This window comes from Salmo trutta, chromosome 2 (assembly GCF_901001165.1).
Source record: "Salmo trutta chromosome 2, fSalTru1.1, whole genome shotgun sequence".
NCBI lineage: Eukaryota > Metazoa > Chordata > Actinopteri > Salmoniformes > Salmonidae > Salmo > Salmo trutta.
This window is the reverse complement of record NC_042958.1, coordinates 66,654,680-66,680,587: the sequence shown is the minus strand read 5'-3', so window position 1 is coordinate 66,680,587 and position 25,908 is coordinate 66,654,680. Positions and strand designations below refer to the sequence as shown.

At 42.4% G+C, this 25,908-nt stretch overlaps 1 protein-coding gene across 3 annotated transcripts; it reads left to right on the top strand.

Moving 5' to 3' along the window:
• Nucleotides 1-1,788: 1,788 nt before the first annotated feature.
• On the top strand, nt 1,789-24,315 carry LOC115161018 (serine/threonine-protein kinase tousled-like 2). Of its 3 annotated transcripts, XM_029711692.1 has the most exons (20): nt 1,789-2,473; nt 5,950-6,032; nt 8,813-8,884; nt 9,776-9,877; nt 10,076-10,174; nt 10,281-10,409; nt 10,802-10,894; nt 11,181-11,291; nt 11,970-12,106; nt 12,276-12,482; nt 15,265-15,331; nt 15,421-15,518; nt 16,108-16,189; nt 16,905-16,996; nt 17,560-17,649; nt 17,825-17,994; nt 19,597-19,735; nt 20,847-20,958; nt 21,293-21,400; nt 23,327-24,315. In XM_029711692.1, exons 2-20 carry the CDS (start codon nt 5,952-5,954, stop codon nt 23,504-23,506), a joined length of 2,169 nt encoding a protein of 722 aa, XP_029567552.1. In that variant the 5' UTR covers nt 1,789-2,473; nt 5,950-5,951; the 3' UTR covers nt 23,507-24,315. The 3 variants fall into 3 exon arrangements, with proteins under 3 accessions (XP_029567552.1, XP_029567533.1, XP_029567543.1); XM_029711673.1 differs by lacking the exon at nt 10,076-10,174 and having other exon boundaries at nt 1,791-2,473; XM_029711683.1 differs by lacking the exons at nt 1,789-2,473; nt 10,076-10,174 and adding an exon at nt 3,695-3,740.
• Nucleotides 24,316-25,908: the final 1,593 nt, after the last annotated feature.

Below are 25,908 nucleotides of genomic sequence, written 5' to 3'. Positions count from 1 at the left end.
CACTGGTATGTTACATTTCTAATTTAATATAATTGTAGATTAAAAAAAACCATTTATATGGATCTTTCAAGGTTTTCTTCGATCCAACGTCTGACTAGATGGCCACTAAAACACATGTATTTAAATAATTATGTTACAAGAAACCTATACTATTCCCATGTTTCCTGTTTGCTCAGAAAAATACATGTAAAGATGTATAGACTACTTGACATTATGTTTTGTTAGATGACCTGAGCCAACTGTGCCACTTCTGTGGGGAGGTGGACAATAATTAGGAAGACACTAACTGGGTAATTGCTTGTTCACTTCTAAAGGCACATTTTTTGGGGTGTTATTTAGGCAGGCAAGACAATAGCCTTGCCGAAATGCTCCCCCCTTCTAATTTTCCTTCATTTTGAGTCTAGAGTCAAATACTTTCTGTGGCACACATCAGAGTCAAATACTTTCTATAGAACAAACTTCACGTCAGGATAGGCAACCGAAAATAATAATGAATTGTGTGTTATATTAAACATAGAGGAGGGAGTAAAATGTAGGCAAGCAAGAAACATTTCTGAACAATTACTAGTCGAATAAGACATGGGAGACACAACGAATTTTGGCTAAGAGATTTATTTATAGACTAATACACTTGAAACAAATGGCCAAACCGAAAAGTCCAGACATTACTAGTGCCTCCCCCACGATCAAACCGACACAAATAAAATGAAACGCAGTCGAACGTGATCAGAAATCTCAACTAGCAAGCAAGTCGCAGCAATGAACAATGGAGTGCGTGCGCGTTCACGCACTCAAACATAAATGATGAAAATAAAAGTCTAGAATTACAGAAAATACTAGGCTTATAGGCACAACACCGGTACTACGGAAAAATGGAAGTTTGAGTTTCACAGTCCGTCACTCAAAACCCGCCGATTCAGTCATTGAGTCTGAAATAAATAATTCGCTAAAAAGTATTTCCATGTGCTTACACGATTGATATTATTGACTGTCTTTTTACCTAAATTATATCAACAGCGAGTATATTTTTAAACAGTTACTGTAGCTAAAACGCCTACACGCTTCAAGGAACCAACAAGTTAACGTTACATACAACAACGTTGTCCAGAGTGAATAAAGATCACTTCCAGTGTATAAGATGATAAAGCAATAAACATAACTGATTAAAATAAAAGTCTAGAATTACAGAAAAGACTAGATAATTGGTCATTTCTTATCCGATAATTTACCTCGCTTTCACTGTAAAATAGCTAGCTACGTCCAAATTCGCAGTTATGTTTATTTGAACTAATAGCACAAACTCCCGAGAGCATCGAGTTAAGGAATTCAGAAGGGGAGTGTCGTTGATGGAGTTAGATGCGCCATGTGTTTGTGCTATTAGTACTGGGTTGCCGCTCAGTAGTGGGAATAGGGGAATAGTCCATTCTGTCTGGACAGGCGAGCATTGAGCAACATCATTCTTGACATGGTTATGTAATCCAGGAACACTTTGACAGAGCTCAGGCATATTAAATCATCCTATAGCCCATGTACGGCCCACCACAACTTCATTTTTCTGAACGCAAACACTCTACTATTGTTTTGGGTTGCGCGCTCTCTTAGGCAGCGTTTACACAGACAGACCAATTTTGATTGAATTTCCACTAATTGGTATTTTGAGCAATGACATTAGACATTTTTAAATCGGATTTTTCCCAGAGCTCATCTGATTGGTCAAAAGACCAATTAGTGGAAAAAAAAGATCAGAATTGGGCTGCCTGTGTAAATGCAGCCAGTGGCTCCCCCTCCCCTATTGTATTCAGACCGAACAAATTGTATCACACTTGTTGTTTACATTGCATAAACAGTCTCCAAATCGAATTGATCGGATTGAATTTGGTAGTAGTTCGGGGTTATGTCCGCAGCAGATTGTCGATGCGAGGTAGCTAGCACACCCTGTCTGTCGAGCACGCAGATGGATTGAACCCACCCATCTCTGGTCTTTCATCGATGACTCGCGAATGCTAGCTAATTGTGTAGCTAATTCAATCTAATGTTAACCAATTTATCGCAAGAGCAACAAGTTAAAGTTTTATTCTTTCAGCGGCAGATGAAGGATTTCGACATTCATTCGCCAGAACAAAATACATATTAATAAAACTTTTTTTTTTTTTTAACCAAAGAAGAAAGGCCCTTTCCAAAGAAACTACAACAACAACCTTCGAGCTCGGAGTTGCATGTGCATGGGCTACAGCCTGCAAGGCGGGCTTGGAAACCCCGAGGATTCTCGGCCTCCTGGTGTTCAGAGGGAAAGAGAAGTCACCTGAAGTCAACAGATGGCCAATGCTGTTGTGAACGTTTTTTGGGGGGTTTAAGTGTAGGGTCTTTTTGAGAGACAAGGGGACATCAGCAACTAGTTAACTTAGCTATCGCTTGAGGTTAATTTAACTATCGCCTGACCCCCCAACGGACCTTGCAAGCGACATCGCTACAGGTAAACAAAGTTGTTTCGACTGACTACATACGTTAGCCAGCCTCCTCAATAACTAACTATAGTTAGCCTAGCTAGCTATTAAAGCAGTGCTTTAGACAGAGGAACGTAATTATAACTACTAGTAGCCAAATTTAAGTGGTAATACTTTTTTTTCCATTCCGACAATCAATATGTGGCTGTACTAGCTGGTGTTTGCTAACGTTAGGTATTATAGCTAACTACAGTAGTTAGCACTGACTTGGTTAGCTAACGTAACTAACTTACCCACAAATTACGGACCTGGCTGAGGTTCGTTAGGTTAGCCGTGCATTGGAAGCTGAAATCTCAGATCTAGTTAATAAGCCTAACTAAGAACATGGCATATGTTATACACAACAGACCACCACAGTGCTACCCTTTTTTGTAGTCTATGTGAGTGCCACACCAGACAGAGCATCCTCAGAAGACAAAATGTAGTAGCGATAATATCATACATTGCTTTGTCAATCTTATTATGACTAGTTTACCATAATCTCTCGTGGACAGATGCATTTAGCTAACACAATCGAGCATCTGACGCAATAACACGATATTTTAGTTCTGGGTTTGAGAGTACCATCTAGGTAACTATATAGTTATCAAACTAACTACCTAACTTGTATGCATGTTTGATGCAAAGAGAAGGTGAGGGGATTTTCTAGCTACATACAGTACCAGTCAAAAGTTTGGACACCTACTCATTCGAGGGTTTTTCTTTATTTTTACTATTTTCTACATTGTAGAATAATAGTGAAGACATCAACACTATGAAATAAGAAAAACCCTTGAGTGTGTCAGCTTTTGACTGGTACTGTATGTTTTAGGATTATTTGTCTTTGTTACATTTTTATCCAGGTGGATCATAACAGATTAGACAGTGTTTAGACAATAAAACATTAGTCATAAGAAATTTGTCCTCAAAATTATCTTGGGCACAGGGCCACAAGAAATGGTTTGTTGAAATCTCAACGGTGAACAGTGTTGCCAGTTGTAGCTAACAATTCTAATCCAATGACCATTCAAAACCTGCCCAAAAGGGCTGAAAATGAGCTAAATTGCCACATTTATACAATATTTTTTCCCCCATTACGTTACTGAGCCAATTAAGGAATATCAACGTAACGTGTACCTACTTTAGAAGCAAAATAGGTTTATCAAAGTTATAATTCTTGTGAACTGACATGACGTAATATTCTAATTTCAGTATATCGCAACAGAAAAGATCATTCACCCCGTTTAAACTCGCCAGGTAATTTTCCATCAATGGTTGTTGATTTAACTCGTTTCACTGCTATGATTAAGCAATAAGGCACAAGGGTGTATGGTATGTGGCCAATATACGGCGGCTTTGGGCCGCGGTATATTGGCCATATACCACAAACCCCCGGGGTGGCAGGTAGCCTAGTGGTTAGAGCGTTGGGCCAGTAACCGAAAGGTTGCTGGATTGAATCCCCGAGCTAACAAGGTACAAATCTGTCATTCTGCCCTGAGCAAGGCAGTTAACCCACTGTTCCCCGTGTGCCGAAGACGTGGATGTCAATTATGGCAGTCCCCCGCACCACTCTGAGGGGTTGGGTTAAATGCAGGAGACACATTTTAGTTGAAGGCATTCAGTTGTACAACTGACTAGGTTGTTTTAAACTGGTTACCAAAACACTTATTTTTACTGCTCTAATTACGTTGGTAACCAGTTGATAATAGCAATAAGGCACCTCAGGGTTTTGTGATATATGGAAAATATACCACGGCTAAGGCCTGTATCCAGGCACTCCGTGTTGTGTCGTACGTAAGAACAGCCCTTATTGGCCATATACCACACCCCCCTAGGCCTTATTGCTTAAATAAGTCACTTTTGCGCATGTGCATAACTAGATAAATCCGACAGGGGAGTTTGAGTGATGAAAGTTGTACAGAGGATCTCAATCTCCTGAGCAAGAAACACCCGGATGAACTTAAAAAAAAAAAGAATGTTTGGCTATTTTCTTGCAATTGTGCCAGATGTTGAGACTACAAACAGTTATAAATGTCCTATTTTGCGAGATTGATTGACTTGTCATTTCAATAGGCATAGGCTACAGACAGGGTGTATGATTGTAATTCAACTTTGCCATGGTTTGCTTAGATGCAGGTAGCCTACAGGCAAGATGTCAACTGAATGATCTATCTGCCTGCTTAGTCCAAATTAAGACTCAATTATTCAACATGAATAGTTTGGCGATTTCGAGGTAAGAAATGCTTGTTTCCCAATAGCCTGCTGGAATAGGTGGATGGGGTCGTAATTTCAATCACTGAATTAAAAATTAATGATATGTTTGATCTGAATATGCTTGTCAACAACAGCCAGTATTTAGATTACATTTTTTACCTGTAGCCTATTTGGACTGTTAAGTCAATCTAATGCATTCTAACAATTGCAGATAGAGCTTTTGATAACTTCCAATTTAATTAACTAAACATGGTTGTTAATAATTGCATAATAACACAAGGCTAAAACAATATTACTCAAGTTATAGGCTCTTTATTAAGTCCATTTGCTAGCTCCAGGTAGGCTACACAAGTGGCACAAATTGATTTTGCTAGGACTTGTCATGTCAACATTTTTATTGTTTCAAATGGTAGCCCTCCTCACCATTCACTCAGCAACTGCCTGATTGTCAGCAGCAGCATGTCACAGTGAAATATAGATATATTTTTTGTTGAGAAATGCCATGGTAGGTGCTGTGAAACTTATAAGTAGCCCAAAAACCCTTAACCTGCGACCAATACATTTTTCAAAGTAGCCCAATTTTGCGGGAAAACCGCTAACATAGCAACCCTGACGGTGGAGTTCATTTTACATGGCCTGGTGCCCCGGGAGGTTGGAGATTTCACTTAAGGACCAATGGAATGTTGTAAAATGAACAATCTCCGCTACCTGGGGCACCAGGCCATATCAAACGAGCGCAATTAAATTGATGGCCTGCACGTGCGCAGTTCGGTGCGAGACGGCCATTAGACCCGAAGACATGTTTCTGTGCGTGAGCTTAGCAAGCCAACGTCTCCATGACATCACCTACAAGTGTGATCAGGGATTTATATTGGAGAGGCAGAAACTGCTTCTCCATCTTCATACTGTACAGTCAATGATACCACCGTGTTTTTGTCATAATACCCATAAAACCTAGCGGTCAAAAACGGAAATGGTTCCAATCGTTTTTTTCACAATACATTTTTCCCTTAGGGGAGTTTAGTACTTCCAACAAGGTCTGTTTCATGAACGCTTTCCCTAGCTTGATGTTTTGACAACCGTGTAGTTGCTAGATGGAAGCCACTCCTCAGTAAAAGGCACATGACAGCCCTCTTAGAGTTTGCCAACAGGCACTTGAAGGACTCTGACCATGAGAAACAAGATTCTCTGGTCTGATGAAACCAAGGTTGAACTCTTTAACTAACACATTCTCTCTCTCTCCTCTTCGTAGACATGATGGAAGAACTGCACAGCCTGGACCCTCGGCGGCAGGAGCTGCTTGAGGCTCGCTTCACAGGAGTCGGAGTGGCCAAGGTCTGTCTCTCCATTCAATTGTGTCTGAATCCATTCTGTCTGTGTGACAGTGCTGCCCTGGCATCCAGTTTGCAGTTATCAATCATCATCTGTCTCAGCAGCACTCCGTGGCAAGGCACTCCACCAGGCACACACCACACACATGCACACCCACCCACCAATGGAATAGTCAGCAAGACAAGGAGCCCACACTGCTTGATGTTACCAAGGGCCAGTGTTGCTAATTAAAGTTCACTCCAACCCCAAATTAATAAGGAAGACAGACTTGCACCATATTAAGTCACACCTACTCATTCAGTGTTTTAATAATTTTTTTTACTATTTTCTACATTGTAGAATAATACTGAAGACATCCAAACTATGAAATAACACAAGGAATTATGTGGTAACCATTAAAGTGTTAAACAAATCCAAAATGTATTTGAGATTCTTCAAAGTAGCCACCCTTTGCCTTGACAGCTTTGCACACTCTTGGCATTCTCTTAAACCAGCTTCACCTGGAATGCTTTTCCAACAGTCTTGAAGGAGTAACCACATATGTTGAGCACTTGTTGGCTGCTTTTCCTTCATTCTGCGGTCAAACTAATCCCAAACCATCTGAATTGGGTTGAGGTCGGGTGATATCTGGAGACGAGGTCATCTGATGCAGCACCATCACTCTCCTTCTTGGTCAAATAGCCCTTACACAGCCTGGAGGTGTGTTGGGTCATTGTCCTGTTGAAAAACAAATGATAGTCCCACTAAGCACAAACCAGATGGGATGGCATAATGCTGTGGTAACCATGCTGGTTAAGTGTGCCTTGAATTCTAAATAAATCACTGACAGTGTCACCAGCAAAGCACCAACACACCATCACCTCCAAGCTTCACAGTGGGAACCACACATGCAGAGATCATCCGTTCACCTACTATGCTTCTCGCAAAGACACGGCGGTTGGAACCACAAATCTCAAATTTGGACTCATCAGACCAAAGGACAGATTTCCACCAGGCTAATGTCTATTGCTCGTGTTTCTTGGCCCAAGTAAGCCTCTTCTTCTTATTGGTGTCCTTTAGTAGTGGTTTCTTTGCAGCAATTCGACTTTGGAGGCCTGATTCACGCAGTCTCCTCTGAACAGTTGATGTTGAGATGTGTCTGTTGGTGAGGCTGGGTACTCTAATGAACTTATCCTCTGCAGCAGAGGTAATTCTGGGGCTTCCTTTCCTGTGGCGGTCCTCATGCGAGCCAGTTTCATCATAGCGCTTGATAGTTTTTGCGACTGAACTTGAAGAAGCGTTCAAAGTTCTTGCAATGTACAGCATTGATTGACCTTCATGTCTTAAAATAATGATGGATTGTCATTTCTCTTTGCTTATTTGAGCTGTTCTTGCCATAATATGGACTTGGTCTTTTACCAAATAGGGCTATCTTCTGTATACCACCCCTACCTTGTCACAACACAACTGATTGGCTCAAACACATTAAGAAGGAAAGAAATCCCACAAATTAACTTTTTAACAAGGCACGTGTTAATTGAAATTAATTCCAGGTGACTACCTTTATGAAGCTGGTTTAGAGAATGCCAAGAGTGGGGAAAAACTGTCAAGGCAAAGGGTGGCTACTTAGGGGTGGTTATTGAGTGTACGTAAACTTCTGACCCACTGGGAATGTGATTAATAAAAAAAAGCTGAAATAAATCATTCTCTCTACTATTATTCTGACATTTCACATTCTTAAAATAAAGAGGTGATCCTAACTGACCTCATTTTTACTAGGATTAAATGTCAGGAATTGTGAAAAACTGAGTTTAAATGTATTTGGCTAAGGTGTATGTAAACTTCTGACTTCAACTGTGTGTATTTGTGTGTGGTTTAAATACTTTATTGTGTGATACTCGTTTAGTTAACCTGTCTTCAGAAAGTATTTTTATCCCTTGACCTATAACATATTTTGTTATAGCCTGAATTCAAAATGGATTAAATATTTTAAAAAACCATCTCAGCCTTCTACACACAATACCCCATATTGAGAAAGTAAAAAAAAAAAAATGTTTTTAGAAATTTTAGCAAATGTATTGAAAGTGAAATGCATAAATATCTCAATTACATAAGTATTCACACCTCTGAGTCAATACATTGTAGAAGCACCAGGCAACAATTATAGCTGTCTTTTTAGGTAAATCACTAAGAGCTGTGCGTGTGGATTATACAATATTTGCCCATTATTCTTCAAGCGCTGTCAAATTGGTTGTTGATCTTTGCTAGAAGACCATTTTCAGGTCTTGCGATAGTTTTAAGTAGATTTGAGTCTAACTTGTAACTAGACTATTCAGGAACATTTACTGTTTTCTTGGAAAGCAACTCCAGTGTAGATTTGGTCTTGCGTTTTAGGTTATTGTGCTGCTGAAAGGTGAATTCATTTCCCAGTGTCTCGTGGAAAGTTGACTGAACCATGTTTTCATCTAGGATTTTGCCTGTGCGTATTCTGTTTTTTCCATCTTTAAAAAAAACCTCTTCCTTGCCGATGACAAGCATACCCATAATGTTATGCAGCCAACACCATGCTTGAAAATATGACCAGTGGTACTCAATGAAGTGTTGTTTTGGATTTGCCCCAAACATAATGCTTTGTATTCAGGACGAAACGGTTTTAAAATAAATAAAAAATGAATTTAAAATTCAGTCAAACACAACAAAATGTGGAAAAAGTAAAGGGGTCTGAATACTTTCTGAAGGTATTGCAGGACAGAAGCATTTAACATCCATTTTCTTGTTGACCAATGTATTGTTGTTTCCTCCAGGGTTCGGGAATAAACGAGTCGTCCAACCAGAGCCTGTGCAGCGTGGGCTCTCTGAGCGACAAGGAGCTGGAAGTCAGTATGACTACATGCGTGTGCTAGGGGCGGCCTTATTTCTAGAACAGCATATTGGCTGACTGTCATTCATATTCCATTCACCCAGCTCAATGTAACGTTGATAAGTTTAGGCTACTACATGATACTCAAATGTTCCCTATACCTATCATGAGGTCGCTACAACAGGTCGAGAGAATAATTTGAGTAATCCAGACAGCGACACATTCAATACCACCTTGCACACTCTTGCCTGCATCTAGCTGATCTAGGGTGTAATCATTAGTCCAACAGTTGCAAGGAAGTCAATGTACCCAGAGGGGACGAAAACTAGCTGTTCTCCGGCTACATCATGGTGCTACCTTACAGAGTGCTGTTGAGGCTACTGTAGACCTTCATTGCAGAACAGTGTGTTTTATTCAATTATTTGCTAACGTGAATATTTATTACAGTTTTATCTAAGAAGGATAACTTTTTATTTTATTTGTAACTTTAAAAAAAATATATAAATTCACTGAGGATGGTCCTCTTCTTCCTCCTCTTAGGAGCTTCCACTGGCGTGTGTGTGTGTGTGACACACACACACACACTCAGTCAGTCTTGTATAACTAACCTTTTGGGGACACACAATTCAGTCCCATTCAAAATACTATTTTCCCTAACCTTAACCTAATTCTAACCTTAACCCTAAACCCCCTAGAAATGGCATATGACCTTGTGGGGACTAACAAAATGTCCCCAGTTGGTAATTTTTTATTGTTTACTATTCTTGTCCCCACAAGTATAGTTACGCACATACACACACACACACACACAATCAATGGAAATTAGGTAACCCAGAAAAGATGAACACAAGTTATTCTGTAGTTGTCTTTCCGCCAACGGTGTGTACTGTGTGACCCCGTTGCTTAGACACCAGAGAAGAAGCCCAGTGACCAGAGAACCAGGAAGAGGAAAGGAGAGCAGTACGATAAGGGAGGCGCCAGAAGTCACAAAATTAGCGACTATTTTGAGGTGAGTGAAAAATTCATGAAGTGCGTAGCTTTCATGCTAGCACATGGCTGTCTTGATATCTCATTACCTTCATGTGAAGCACTTTAACACGCTTTGAAATACAGCATTTCTTTAGACTCTTTGTCTGCTTGTACTTTCATCCTTCAATGGCTCAATCATTTCTCTCTGTTTCTCTCGCGCGCACATGCTTTGACTCAGTTTGCTGGTGGTAGTTGCCCTGCCACCAGTCTGGTGCGGGGCATCCCTCCCCTGGTGCGCTCCTCCTGTCAACACTCACACTCTAACCCCCCAGTGGCGGTGAGCACCAGCCCTCTTTATGCTCCCTCACTTAACGACTAACATGACTCTCAGTGTAGATCGATGGGAACAGTCTGAAATATCTCTCCCCCTTCTTTCTCATTAGGTGCAGCAGGGCAGTCCGTCGTCCACAGGCTCAGCAGCTCCCGCCGAGCCCTTCTCCTCCTCGTCCTCCTCCAGCTCTCTGAAGCCTGTTCTGCTCCACTCCTCTTCATCCTGCCACAAATCTACTCAGGTAAACAGCCCTGCCTGGCCTCCCACCTTAACCTGGCATGGCTAGACAGTGGTCTCCCCTTGGCACAGCTCACATCCACTTCTGCCGTATTAGATCGCACGGTTGTGCCACTCCATACTAGGCAGTTGAAGTAATCCTATCCTTAACTTGGAAATAATTGGAAAGCTGGTTACTGACCACCAGCCTAACTACGCATTTGTTGATTAATCAACCCTATTGATGGATGCATTGTCCCTTCTGTCATTAGTGCCTTTTGTACTAATCTCTCTCCTCCCTCTTTTCCCATCTTTTCCCATCTCTCTTTTTCTCTCTCCCCCTCTCTTTTTCTCTCTCCCCCTCTCTTTTTTTCTCTCCCCTCTCTTTTTCTCTCTCTCTCCTCCCACACACCTCAGTCTGACTTGACGCTTGAGAAGCTGACAGCATTAGAGAACAACAAGAACTCTGACCTAGAGAAGAAGGAGGGACGGATAGACGACTTATTGAGGGTAAGACATTGTTTCACATCTTTATCTCTTTGTACGGCATTGGAGTTACCCGTTAGAAGAAAAACTGTGTAGGAGAATCCAAAATGTTTAATGTGACCAAAACGTTGCTTGTTTATTTGCAAATCATCTGAGTTTACCTTTTAAAAAAATGTATCTAATTACATCTCAATGTAATTGTCAAATGATGTTGGGTAGTTACTGTGATAGTAGCTATAGGTGTCTGATAACTAGAGAGGCAAAATTACTACTGTATATAAACACACAGGGTTCTTATTTTTTTATTTAGGCTAACTGTGACCTGCGGCGCCAGATAGACGAGCAACAGAGGGCGCTGGAGCGGTACAAGGAGCGCCTCAACAAGTGTGTGACCATGAGCAAAAAGCTGCTTATCGAGAAGGTGAGTGTCTGTATTTCCATGGACACCCTTGGTTCTAAATGTCCAAAACAACAAACTGATATGGTTAAACTTTAAAACGAGCAGTACTTAGTGCAAAATCAGTGCCGAGTGGCATAAGGGTCTGTTCACACCGCAGAAGAAGCACAACCTGGCTCAAGGTAAATTCTAACCCTTGAGGTCCGGAGTACTATCTACCTCGTAGTTAAATGGTAGTTCCACCACTTTTCAATCTCATGTTTGTTATCTCCAGCACAATACCAGTGTCTACATATGTAAAAAGGTGCATTTCTATGTTTTGTAGGGGGGGGAAATATAAAGTTAAGTTCTGCCCGATGACGTCATCAAAAGTTAAAACAGTGATTTTCAAACATGAGTTTCTCTGGGATGTGGAGAGCAAGAAAATATCCTCCTTCTGGCTAGAAACATATTGCAGGTTTTGAAAATCACTGTTTTTCTTACTTCACAGAACCATTTTTTTAGGACCTCATCTTTTTTTTTTACCATAGATCATAGAAACACGCTATTTTCACATGTGTAGACACTGGTATGGTGCTGGAGATAATGATTGAGGTTGAAAAGTGCCGTAATTGGCCAGAGATTCTACTCACCTGGTGTCATTGGTCAAATTCAGACCCTGATTAGAAGAAAATAATTGTAATCAGCGGTGTGTGTGTCCAGTCGAAGCAGGAGAAGAGGACGTGCCGGGACAAAAGCATGCAGGACCGCCTGCGACTGGGCCACTTCACCACCGTGAGACACGGAGCCTCCTTCACCGAGCAGTGGACCGACGGATATGCCTTCCAGAACCTCATCAAGTCAGTACACACACACACACAACCTCTTCAAGTGAACACACACAGCTTAGTCACACGTACACTTTACTCCTAACGCGTAGAAATAAATAGGATGACTATGATTTCAATGGCCCAGCACTCTGCCATTCTCATTGCCCCTCATTGTGTCTGCCTCTGTGTGTGTTCCCAGGCAGCAGGAGAGGATAAACTCTCAGAGGGAGGACATAGAGAGACAGAGGAAGCTGCTGGGTAAGAGGAAGCCCTCTACCGCCACCACCACCACGGCCCAGAGCCTCACCCTCCTCACCACCCCCAACACCATGGAGCCTCCAACCGCCCCCAACAGCTCCGGCACCAACAAACGCAAGAGCAAGACCAACGGACAAGACAACGAAGCGTAAGGACGAAGTGTACCTCTGGCTTATCTTTGAGTGGGTCATGTTCATTAGGAACAAAATGGAAGAAAACAAAGGGAAACAGGGAGGGACTACATGAACTTGTCCAATAAGAAAGCCTCCTTTTCATTTTCTGTTGCAAAATATTTTCCCTTGAGTGTCCTTATGAACACAACACAGATATAGGGAAAAGGGTGTCCCAATGCCCTTTTAGGAATTTTAGACGATTTGATTTATATAGGCAATATGGTGAAACTACCACCTAGCTTATTAGAGGACAAGTTGAAGCTATTACGATATTGCTTATACCTGTTAAATCCTCTCAGATCTCCACAAGTGCAGAGGGTCTAGGGGTCGATTTGGCCAGTGTCGTTGACTTATGCCAAGCCCCCATAGTACAAGTTTGGAACGATAGTGGCACGATTCATGTGTCGCAGCTATTTTTCATGATCTTTAGGTCGTTCGTGAAAAACGGGAGCTCATGAGTCACAGTATGGCAGGGTCAACGACATCCAATTTATTGCACTTGTGAGCTCCGGACAACACCAAATGTCTGAATTTTCTGTCACAGCTTTGCACTTTTCGTGCTGTGTGAACACCACTACAAGGGAGATTCCACACGATTGTTGTCTTTGGCCAATAGAAACACTGCATGCTGGCATGTGCTGTAGGTGAATGCACCAATTTGTAAGTCGCTCTGGATAAGAGCGTCTGCTAAATGACGTAAATGTAATGTAAATGAAAAGATGGAGCAGTTGGTTCATCATTTTCAACATTTCCCTACATTTGTTTTTTTGTGTGTATTTCACACTATTTTGTGAAAACAACCAAATATATCTAATGCCAATGTATTAACTACATTGGCTCCATTTAAACAGGCAGCCCAATTCTGAGCCCTATACTACGAATCTGTTTTGAGGAGTTGGCAAGGTATTTTTGTCCAACTCTGAGTCTACTTGGGATAACCGGTAACATGAAACTGGCTCACCTTTTTAGCCAGGTAAATTTCTATGGCAAAGAAACCATCAAAACTAACCTGCTCTGGGGCAGGCTAACTCCATTTATACTGAATGAAGTGTGTCTGAGCTGCGAGTTGAGGACCAATGAAATCAGATTTCCTTCCCTTTGCCGCTCTAACTTGAGCGGCAAAGGGAAGACGACTGAGGCGCACCCTAAGGAAGAGGCGAACCGAGAGGGATAACTGGGCCCAAAATCTATCTTCTCCAGAAGGGGGTGCATCTTACTTAGTTTTTTCCCCACTAACCAAGCGAGACGTTTTTGTTTATGGAGGTCATTGAGAGCGTGTCAAATTTGGTCCCAGAAAATTGCAATGGCTTATCTGAATGAATAAATGTTTTGTAATGTTTAGATTGTTACTACTCTACTGATATAAGAAAGACCCATGACATCCCTGCAACTTTGAGGGGGAAAAAACACGTTATATCAGAGTTGTGTCTATTCACATGCGTATCTGCCCTCTCATTGGCTAGAATGGTCCAACTCCCACCTGATCTTGCCTCCCGACTGCCTTCCGTTTTTTAAGACGTTTATTTTCATTGATAGAGCGGCCGCTTGAGTGGCCGGTCAACAGAATGGATGACCTGCGACAATATCCACCGTCGTAATACGGATGGCTGGCTAGCTTTTTGAAAACCCTGAGTAGATTTAGCTTCTAATGTAGTATACCACTCTGATCTTTTGTCCAATTATTGGCAAAAGCGCTGATCGGATTTGGTCAAAATACTAGTTAGTGGCAAAAGATCTGAATTGGACTGCCTTTTATAAACATAGCTGTTGTTGGCCGACTAGAACATATACATTATGACTGATTTGAAAAATAAGCCTTATGTTTGTATCTGCTATTTTGAATGATGAAATAAAATCGAACTTTATTCATGATAGTGGAAATGACACGGACAGTGTCACGACGGCAGAGTCGCAAAGTGTGAGCACTCTTCTGATAGCAAATCTTCAAAATGTACCAGCTGTTCTTTCTCTCTTAAGTGGAGGATATCAAAAGACGTTAGCATTTACAAAAAATCGCACCGTGTGGGAGAGGCATTAATGAAGAGGTTGTTAGGTTCATACAGCTGTAAAGACCCAGACAATTTTACACAAGCACATATATTTATACCCTCCTACTAGACGGAGTCAACACCTTGCACATCTAGACAGCCAAAACTTCTCGATTGCCAGTCAGGAACTTAATTGGTTCCTCTCACTGGTGTAGTCGTGGCCACGCCTCCCTGCTAGAACCTTGGTGGGCATGTAAGTATATGTGTGTATTAGGACTGTTCCTTCTCACTTCATCTGTCCTGACCTTGGCCCAAATTCCTCCCTCCTCCACAGCTGTCCTACCTTATCAGTGGCTGAAACCAGACTGATGCCCTTTGCCTTCCTCCATAGGATCCATGAGATTTAACAATAACATGTTTGACCGAATGTTAACTTCCTGCCTCCCCCCCATTTCTCTCACGCATAAACTTTCCATATACCTAGTTCTTATCCACCCTCCATTGACAAAAACATATACATTCATTATACATGGAAAGTAATCAATAAGTTCTAGTAAGGTAGCATGAATAAAGATATTTCAAGCTAGAATCCAACAAGGGTAAAATATGCACGTTCCAGTTGTTCAGGTGCTGAACAGCAAGCTTCCACCCAGGCGTAGCTGGTCCGTTTGATTAAGCGCCTAACTGAGGGCAGTCTTCAATAGAGACGAAAACCGAAAGAAGATGACTTTTCTTTACAGTTGCCCCTTTTTGTCTTTGAACCACACAGGTTGTCGCTTGCAGAGTATCACGAGCAGGAGGAGATTTTCAAACTCCGGCTTGGGCATCTAAAGAAGGTACTGTCCTCCGCCGTCATCATGATTGTTATACGAAGAGTGTGTGATACTGAGTGACTAACAGGTGTGTGTGTGTGTGTCTCCTGTAGGAGGAGGCAGAGATCCAGGCAGAGCTGGAGCGGTTGGAGCGCGTCAGGAACCTCCACATCCGGGAGTTGAAGAGGATCCACAACGAGGACAACTCCACGTACGCTCCCCTTGGCCTTCCTCTCTTTTTCTGCGTTCCATTCCAATTACCAAACTCGTTCTCACTGCAAAGTAGATTTATCTTATCGTGGTCCTGAAGATTGAAGGCAGGTTGATGGTTGTCATGAATCTTGTCCTGGAGGCAGAACTGAGAGATTTCCGCTAGCTGGGCCAGCTGTAAAGTCATAATTGGCTATATTGTAAAAATTCATTAAAACAAAAATGTAAGCATCATTTAAGGTTAGGGTTAAGCATCAGAGTTGGCAGTGTGGTTGGGGTTAAAATACGATTTGTTGACTTTGTGGCCACGCCAGGTAGTGACCACTCTGCAGAGCTGCCTCCAGGGCAAGATTCATGACAATAAATGCCAACCTGCAGAGTGAAGACCTTGATTATTTGAATCTAGTGGCTTAGTGCTGGGCTGGAGCAAAAGCCAGCACATCCTGTAGCGCTCCAGGACCAGCAAGAGTACAGAACATTTTGGAGTGGACTGTCCTGTTGTATGTTTATCCTCCTGGAATGTAGCTTGTACCTGTTCCTTTGATCAATCCTCATTCAGAAACTGACCAGTGGTCTCCCCCTCTCATCAGATTTAAAGACCACCCCACGTTGAATGACCGATACCTGCTATTATATCTACTGGGACGAGGTGGCTTCAGTGAAGTTTACAAGGTGACCACTTTTTAGTCTTGGTGTCAGTAAACAGCTTTGTCACTACTGTGATTATTATTATTTTACCATGCTGGTCATTTATGAACATTTGAACATCTTGGCCATGTTCTGTTATAATCTCCACCCGGCACTGCCAGAAGAGGACTGGCCACCCCTCATAGCCTGGTTCCTCTCTAGGTTTCTTCCTAGGTTCTGGCCTTTCTAGGGAGTTTTTCCTAGCCACCGTGCTTCTACACCTGCATTGCTTGCTGTTTGGGGTTTTAGGCTGGGTTTCTGTACAGCACTTTGAGATATCAGCTGATGTAAGAAGGGCTATATAAATACATTTGATTTGAACCAAAATAACATGAAAACAGTCTAACCAGCTCTGCTAGGTTAAGTAAAATGGTCAGTGAGGTGTTCTCTCATTTGTTTCTGGAAGTAGCTAGCAAACTAGCCAACTTTAGCCCGTTAGCTTGGGTGCTCAACTGCTGTTGTGAGATTAGAATGCTCAGATTAACCCTACTCCTTGACCAGAGCGTCCAGTGTGCGCTCTGTGCTCCGAGTGAACGGACAATCTGACAACGCTCTGAATTTACCAACGACCCAGAGCGCACTCTGTAACACTGGAGGCAATTTACGAAAGGCACCCTACGTCAATCCATGTAATGAACTGAATATTGCTCTATAACATTGTTTTGGTCTGACTCTGTATTCACTCTGTGTTCATCCCTAGGCCTTTGACCTAACGGAGCAAAGATACGTGGCGGTTAAGATCCACCAGCTCAACAAGAACTGGAGGGACGAGAAGAAGGAGAACTACCACAAGTAAGGGTACCTGCGGCTGGACGGCCATTTTGTGTCCGCCAAACAGCCGTCTCGGCGCACAGAATAATAATTTTAAGTAGACTGGAAAGCACTTTATGGAAAACGAGTTTGATGTACTGCTGTTGCCGGTTGTATCATATACAACACAGTTTCTCGCTTTTTACTTTAGATTTGAGTAAATAATTGCTGCCTTCTCATAGATATCATCCAAGAAAAATTCTAAGATTAAATCAGTTGTGTTTTGCGTACAGAAAATGTTGCCTCCAACTCTGCTACCTCTGTCGTTGGCAGTGTTTTTTAAATATTTGAATCAGCCCATAAAATAATGGTTTAACTTAAATCACACACAAACACCTTGAATGGTTGATGTATATTTGGTTGAAGTAATAACCCCTTAATCTGTACATCCATTATCTGGTTGTAGGGATTTTCCAAGATGTTCTCGGCTGTGTGTCTTCATGTGAATGCTTAGGTCCGACACTGACATCTTCTGTCTCTGTGTGTGTGTGTGCTGTGTTGAGTCACTACAGTGTTTGACCGTAGTGCATCCATGTTTGTTTCAGGCATGCCTGCAGAGAGTACAGGATCCACAAGGAACTGGACCATCCCCGAATAGTCAAACTGTATGACTACTTCTCACTGGACACAGACTCGTAAGTCACTCCATCACTAACCCATGGATGGATGAATAGGAACTTTCATCCATGCTTTTATTCGTAGTCAATCTAGTCAATTTAGCCCTTAGTTCTGTGTCTGTATGGTGACTTCCGTTATTCTAGGGTTTTCTCCTAAATTTTAAAAGGCTTAATTCTGTGTTCTCCTCCCCAGGTTCTGCACAGTGCTGGAGTTCTGCGAGGGCAACGACCTGGACTTCTACCTGAAGCAGCACAAGCTGATGTCTGAGAAGGAGGGCCGCTCCATCATCATGCAGATCGTCAACGCCCTCAAGTACCTCAACGAGATCCGTCCGCCCATCATCCACTATGACCTCAAGCCAGGTCAGTCAGGCCACAGTCAGCTCCTGACAACCCTTATCCTAACCTACCCCCGATAACCCTAACCTACCCCCGATAACCCTAACCTAAATCGTTGCAGGAGTAGGCTTGAGCTGTGCATGAGTGACCGGGTCAAATATATGTGTGTGTTTCAAACACTTGATGGTATTTGAGGTGCGCTAGATTTAGCTTGGATTTTTCACCTTTGATACTATTCCATTACTTTGACTTGCAAACAAAATTTGAACGCAGCTGATTTTAAAGTATTTGATTGTTTGACCCTGCTGTGACTTCCAAGCATATCTGGGTTTTAAGTTAGCCGGTCCACTATAGTCTTCCCTTTTTTAATAGTATTTTGTAGCATACACACCAAATAAAGTTCAAGGTAAAATGTATTTATCATATGCAATATTCCCCCCCCAAAAAATTCAGCATTCAGCTAATTTCAGGTCCGCTGAGCGCAAACTTGAACGTTGTGAATATTCTTTGCAACTTCCAGCGTGCGGTTACTGTGAACACTGAGGCTGTACCCGTTTTAAGTGGCCAAGTAGACTACTGTGGCTATTTGATCATAATGTAGGCCTACCAGAGTGGCCTAACATGAAAAACAATGGAGAAAAGCCATCCCATAACATTTTAACATGGAAATAGGGTTTCTATCATTCAGCCTACAGTAACAGCCAATGTGTGGTGTTTGATGCAGGCTTACATTCCATGAGACTTTTGAAAAAAAACACACAGGGCTTGACATTAACCTGTTTATCCACTTGTCCTTTCAGACAAGGAGGTGACTGAAAATGTTGTGTGATGCAAGAAACCACTTTACCAAATAAAATGAGTTATTATTCCCATACCATTATTACAGAGAATCAGACAAGTTATGCTACCCTCTACCTATTAGCTACTTAGCTTCTTCAAGCCTGTCTCAAAATACAACACTGCCCCTTTAAGGCATAAAAAAAAGCTCTTTACCTGACTCGATTTTCAAAGATGGCTAGAAATGTACACTCCCCTATTGCTGACTACAAATCATCTATAACTGGGCTAATAGCTCCCTAACTAGCAAAGAATATTAACAAAATGTGCACGTCGCCTCATGCAGTTCCCGCTTTGATCTCAAAACAAGCGCATCTACTCACAACTGCTCATGGTGCAAACAGTCCAGTTCAAAGTAAGTGGCACAGATCCATATATGGCAATGGTTTATTTGCATGTAGGCCCACTGCAGCTCTGATTGGTTATGCCGCTCTGGTCTATTTGGATTACGGGCTGAGTTGTGCATGTCAATGCAATACAATCCTACTCCAATGCGTTCTGCCTACAACATAATCTCTTGCATAGTTCGTTTTACTTTCGGGTTAAGTTCAGGGAAACCTCTGAACTTAACTTTCTAATCTCGTGCTTCTCTCCGTGGGCTAATACTGTATTGTATTTCTTCTGCGCGGCAGTCCCGGGGCTACTACGAGCTGGCGTGCAGCTTAGAGGGAACGTTGATCATATGTATGTAATACAATGAACTGCTTGCCACAAATGACCTCAATCAAAAGATGCATCACAATGTGTGTTATGCGTTTCACTACATTTCCCATCTCTCTCTCTCCATAGGCAACATCCTCTTGGTGAACGGCACGGCGTGCGGCGAGATCAAGATCACTGACTTCGGCCTGTCCAAGATCATGGATGACGACAGCTACAACTCTGTGGACGGGATGGAGCTGACTTCCCAGGGAGCAGGGACTTACTGGTACGCACTTTACACACACTTGCAAGCGTACATATCCATGCAAGCACACATAGGCCTGCGCAAGCAAAAACGCACATACAACAGTCAGCAATGGAAACTTTTTAACATTCACACACTCAATTTACAATGGAGAGAAAAAAAACAATTTCAAAGATTTTACTGAGTTACAGTTCATATTGGGAAATCAGTCAATTGAAATTCATTAGGCCGTAATCTATGGATTTCACATGACCGGGAATACAGATATGCATCTGTAGGTCACAGATACTGTACCTTTTTTTATAATTATATATATTTTTTTTTAAAGAAGGTAGGTGCGTGGATCAGTAAACTGGTCTGTGTGTCGTCTGAAAACCATTTGCTTCATGCAGCGCAACACAGCGCCTTCGCATAGAGTTGTTCAGGCTGTTGATTGTGGTCTGTGGAAAGTTGTCCCACTCCTCTTCGATGGCTGTACGAAGTTGCTGGATATTGTCGGGAACTGGAATGCGCTGTCGTACACGTCGATCCAGAGCATCCCAAACATGCTCAATGGGTGAAGAACTGGGACATTTTCAGCTTCCAGGAATTGTGTACAGATCGTTGCGACACAGGGCCGACATGGCGGTGGATGAATGGCACGACAATGGGCCTCAGGATCTCATCACGGTGTCTCTGTACATTCAAATCGCCATCGATAAAATGCAATTGTGTTCGTTGTCCTTAGCTTATTCCTGCCCATAGCTAAAAACCCACTGCTACCATTGGGCGCTCTGTTCACAGCGTTGACGTCAGCAAACCTCTCACCCACACGACGCTATACTGACATCTGTCTGGTACAGTTGAAACCGGGATTCATCCTCGAAGAGCACGCTTCTCCAGGGAGCCAGTGGCGAGGATTTGCCCATTTGAAGTCGGTTACGACGCCAAACTGCAACTGCAGACCCCGATGAGGAGCAAGACGAGCACGCTGATGTCCTTCCCTGAGACGGTTTCTGACAGTTTGGTCATGGAACATTTCTGGGTTATTTTTAAATCAGCTCGTGAAACACGAGACCAACACTTTACATGTTGCGTTTTATATATTTGTTCAGTATACATTACTAACTGATTTATAATGCCCCCTCTGCAGGTACCTGCCCCCAGAGTGTTTTGTGGTCGGCAAGGAACCCCCCAAGATCTCCAACAAGGTGGACGTGTGGTCGGTGGGGGTCATCTTCTACCAGAGCCTCTACGGACGCAAGGTAAACACACACCATGCTCAAGTAGAACGCTTGAATGGATTCCCCTTCGCAACGCTGTGCGTCCTTTGCGATGTCTTGCTAACATCGTGCCTGACAAACGTCACCATCTGAAACGTTACTCTAGAACCAGCTGTTCTAGCGAGGCTACTGAAACTTTACACTTTTAACTATTTATTTGCTAGTCCCTTCGACCGCTCTACTTTTGTCCTTTTCAAGCAACAATGATCTTGAAAGTCTTGGAGTTTGTAGGCTTTCAAAGAAGTCCTGCCTCTTTTTCCCCTCTATCACTTTTGTCTCCCTCTGTAAATCTCTTTTATTTTATTCCTCTCTCCAGCCATTTGGACACAACCAGTCCCAGCAGGACATCTTGCAGGAGAACACCATACTGAAAGCCAAAGAGGTGCAGTTTCCCCCCAAACCTGTGGTCACCACAGAAGCCAAGGTACGCAACACACATTTGTAAACACACACACACGTTTGCATGCACACACACTCACTCTGTCAGCTAAACCATGGAATCAACCTCCCATCCCTTTACAATTCAATCTGGGTAAATGATTGTATCTTGAGTGAACCATCCACCATTCCTTTAACTTGTCACATATTCAAAAGGTTTGCTACTTGGGGAAATGGTCACAATGGGGGGGGACCAGCGTGTGTGTTTCAGGGTAGGAGGGTGTATCTGACCTCCTCCAGCTAGGACTTGACATTGGATAATCAAATCTCCCCATTATTTTATATATGTGTGTGTGTGTGTGTGTGTGTGTGTGTGTGTGTACACACACACACACACACCTACTCATTTAAGGGTTTCTTTATTTTTATGTTCTACTATGTAGAATAATAGTGAAGACATCAACTATGAAATAACATATGGATTCATGTAGCAACCAAAAAAGTGTTAAACAAATCGGCTACTTCTTCAAAGTAGGCAACCTTTTGCATTGATGACAGCTTTGCACACTCTTGGCATTATCTCAACCAGCTACACCTGGAATGCTTTTCCAACAGTCTTGAAGGAGTTCCCACATGCTGAGCACTTGTTGGCTGCTTTTCCTTCACTCTGCGGTCCAACTCATCCCAAACCATCTCAATTGGGTTGAGGTTGGGTGACTGTAGAGACCAGGTCATGTGATGCTGCACTCCATCACTCTCCTTCTTTGTCAAATAGCCCTTACACAGCCTGGAGGTGTGTTTCAGGTTATTGTCCTGTTGAAAAACAAATGATAGTCCCACTAAACACAAATCAGATGGGATGGCGTATTGCTGCAGAATGCTGTGGTAGGCATGCTGGTTAAGTGTGCCTTAAATTCACCAGCAAAGCACCCCCACACCATCACACCTCCTCATCCATGCATCACGGTGGGAACCACACATGCGGAGATCATCCGTTCACCTACTCCTTGTTTCACAAAGACACAGCGGTTGGAACCAAATCTCAAATTTGGACTCATCAGACCAAAGGACAGATTTCCATCGGCCTAATGTCCATTGCTTGTGTTTTTTTGCCCAAGCAAGTCTCTTCTTCTTATTGGTGTCCTTTTAGTAGTGGTTTCTTTGCAGCAATTTGACCATGAAGGCCTGATTCACACAGTTGATGTTCAGATGTGTCTGTTACTTGAACTCTGTGAAGCATTTATTTTGGGCTGCAATCTGAGGTGCAGTTAACTCTAAGTAACTCTTCCCTTCCTGTAGGGATCATCATGAGACAGTTTCATCATAGCACTTGATGGTTTTTGCGACTGCACTTGAAGAAATTAAAAAGGTTTTTGAAATGTTCCATATTGACTGACCTTCATGTCTTAAAGTAATGATGGACTGTCATTTCTCTTTGCTTATTTGTGCTGTTCTTGCCATAATATGGACTTGGTCTTTTACCAAATAGGGCTATCTTCTGTATACCACCCCTACCTTCTCACAACAACTGATTGGCTCAAATGTATTAAGAAGGAAATTCCACAAATGTAACTTAACAAGGCACACCTGTTAATTGAAATGCATTCCAGGTGACTCTCATGAAGCTGGTTGAGAGAATGCAACACCGTCATCAAGGAAAAGTGTGGCTACTTTGAAGAATCTAAAATATATTTTGATTTGTTTAACACTTTTTGGGTTACTACATGATTCCATATGTTACTTCATAGTTTGTCTTCACTGTTATTCTACAATGTAGAAAATAGTAAAAATAAAAACCCTTGAATGAGTAGTGTGTCCAAATTTTTGACTGGTTCTGTGTGTGTGTGCATCTATCTTTCTATTTGGGGATTGGAAATGATGCAAGCCACAATCTATATGCAATATTAAAGCTGATCTACCCCCTAAAAAAACAAAAACGTCTCACTTCGGTGCCTTTATCTCTCTCTGTCAGGCCTTCATCCGCCGCTGCCTGGCCTACCGCAAGGAGGAGCGCATCGACGTGCTGCAGCTGGCCCAAGACCCCTTCCTCATGCCCCCCTTCCGCAAGGCCCTGGCCACTGGAGCCGGGCCGTTGGCGTCGGGCTCCACGCCCTCCACTTCCAGCGCCTACAACAGCAGTGCCTCGAACTGAGGTGCCCAACGCCACCCCAGAGGGCCCCTATAGGGGCCCCATTACTCAAACGCCCTCCCTTCTGGATAGGGGGGTGGGGGAAGGAGGATGGAGGGGGTAAAAACAGACTAAAGGATGGAAGAGTAATATCTGAAGTGCCCTCCCAAGACATGAAGGGGCAGTGCCAGTCTATGGCTTGTCTTTAGGACCCAATGGCTGCCCACGTACATGTACACACACACACACCCCTGCCACAAAGAAGAGAAGGACCTTGCTGGTCCTGTCCAGTGGGCTTCATCACAGAGTCATAGGAAAACAGACTGAAGTCACAGTATGTTGTGTGTGTGCATACCTGTTTTCAGGAAAACCAAACAGCATTTGTCACGTGTTTAGCGGGTGTAGCGAAATGCTTGTAAGCTAGAAGCATGGCAGCCCTATCTGTCGGCACCATTTTCATACATATCCATTCCATTTTTGAGAGCTTTTTTTAAAACATTTTTGCTTGAGTTGTATATGGTAAGTTGAACTTGATATTTCCCAATAATATAATCAATTACCCCCCTCCCATGGTGAGCCATGAACTTTTTTGAAGGGCTCAAATGAAGGGAGAGTTTCTATTTCTGATGGCCTGGCTGATAATACACTGTTAGGTTTACACTGACAAGTTAAAGAAAGCGGTCATTTTCACTAGGATTGTCACTTGACTGACTTGATCAGATTTAAACATGTTCTTGGATATTGGGCTGGGAATTTACTTTATTTGTCTATTTTTTTCACGAGGATTTCCCTCGAAATGGAGACTTAATAGAAATGCATAACCATTTAACTGACTTTTGGTGTGACTTTGTTAGCAAGGAGTTACGTCAAAGATAATTCTCATTCATTGCAAATTGTGCAGTATACCAATCTAAATTCCAACATGACTTAAAGTTATTTTAGTATATTGTGAAACATGATTTCACGCTTGAGCATAGGTGTGTTTACCAGAGAAAAGCAGAATAGCCTAACTGGTAATACTCAAATATACACAGCCATACAGAGCTAGCTACATGCAAGGCAAGCAACAGAATGACTGCCTGAAGAGCCAATCGCAAAGTGAAATTATTTCTGGAGATTTTTACTAATTAAGTCTTGCATCTAAGTACTCAATCCCTTTATGGCAAGCATGAAGTTCAGGAGTAAAAAAAAGTGCTAAAGTAACAAATTGCATGGACTCTGTGCAATACGCGTTTAACCCTCCTGTTGTGTTCGTTTCATATTAATTCTGTGTTCCCGGTCCAAAATGACCGCCCCATTATAAATCCATATCAACTTCTGCCATTTATGGCCATCTTTGAGTAAAGCATAATGTATGGATTATTTTGACTAACAAATACTCAAACATATTGTGCTATTTATCACAGACTACTTCACTGTCAGTTTCCTGGCCTCTCCTCCTGTTTGAGAATACCAACAGGTGTAGTTTCCCTGGGGAAAGGTTCCTGTCGGGGTTGCCATGGAAGCCAAGAAGGGGAGTGATGTGTGTGCTCAAACACACATCCATGTGGAGGTCTGGGAGAGAGTGTGTCCATCTGATGAATGGGCATGTACAAAATTGAGTTCAGGCACACTAGTTATAGTCTTACCCATACATTTCTAATGACTGGTCATTTTTGACCAGGAACACCACAGGTGTACAAAAGTTAAAACGTAATAACCTACATTTATTTTGTGTGGAGAAAGTCATGGAACCTTATGAAGATCAGATTAAATGAACTACATTTTTCAGAGAGAACATGTAAATCGGTTCAACTCGACTGGAACAGGAGGGTTAACAGGATTTTTGAATTACTACCGCATCTCTGTACCCCAAACATACAGATAATTGTAAGGTCCCTCAGTTGAGCAGTGACTTTCAAACCACAGAGACCAGGGAGGTTTTCCAATGCCTTACAAAGAAGGGCACCTATTGGTAGGTGGTTAAATAAAAATACATTGAATATCAGTTTAAGCATGGTGAATTGAATAATTACACTTGGATGGCTGTTACACACACACCTCTTGGAGGGAACGCAACACCCTGCTACACTCAACTCCATGTGGAGTGAAAGAGGTATGTGACTGTAGGTGCGGGTAAGGATAACAGAGGCAGAATATATTACTGTTAACAGGGAATTTATTTATACCGTCACACGGTAATTTGGGGAAAAGGGGCTGGACGGAACCAAAGAAAATAAAGTAAAAAGTTAGAGCCCCCTCTACCTACATACCCACAACTTACCTAACTAGCACACTAACCAAAATATAGGGGATGGTCTTACCTAGTGTGCATAGACATAGTACATACTACGGGTATATGTACGCCCGCAGGCCTCTTACCTAAGCACTCCCAAGGTGCCTTCCCCTTCCCCCCTGGGAAGAAATTAAACAATAATTACAACCGA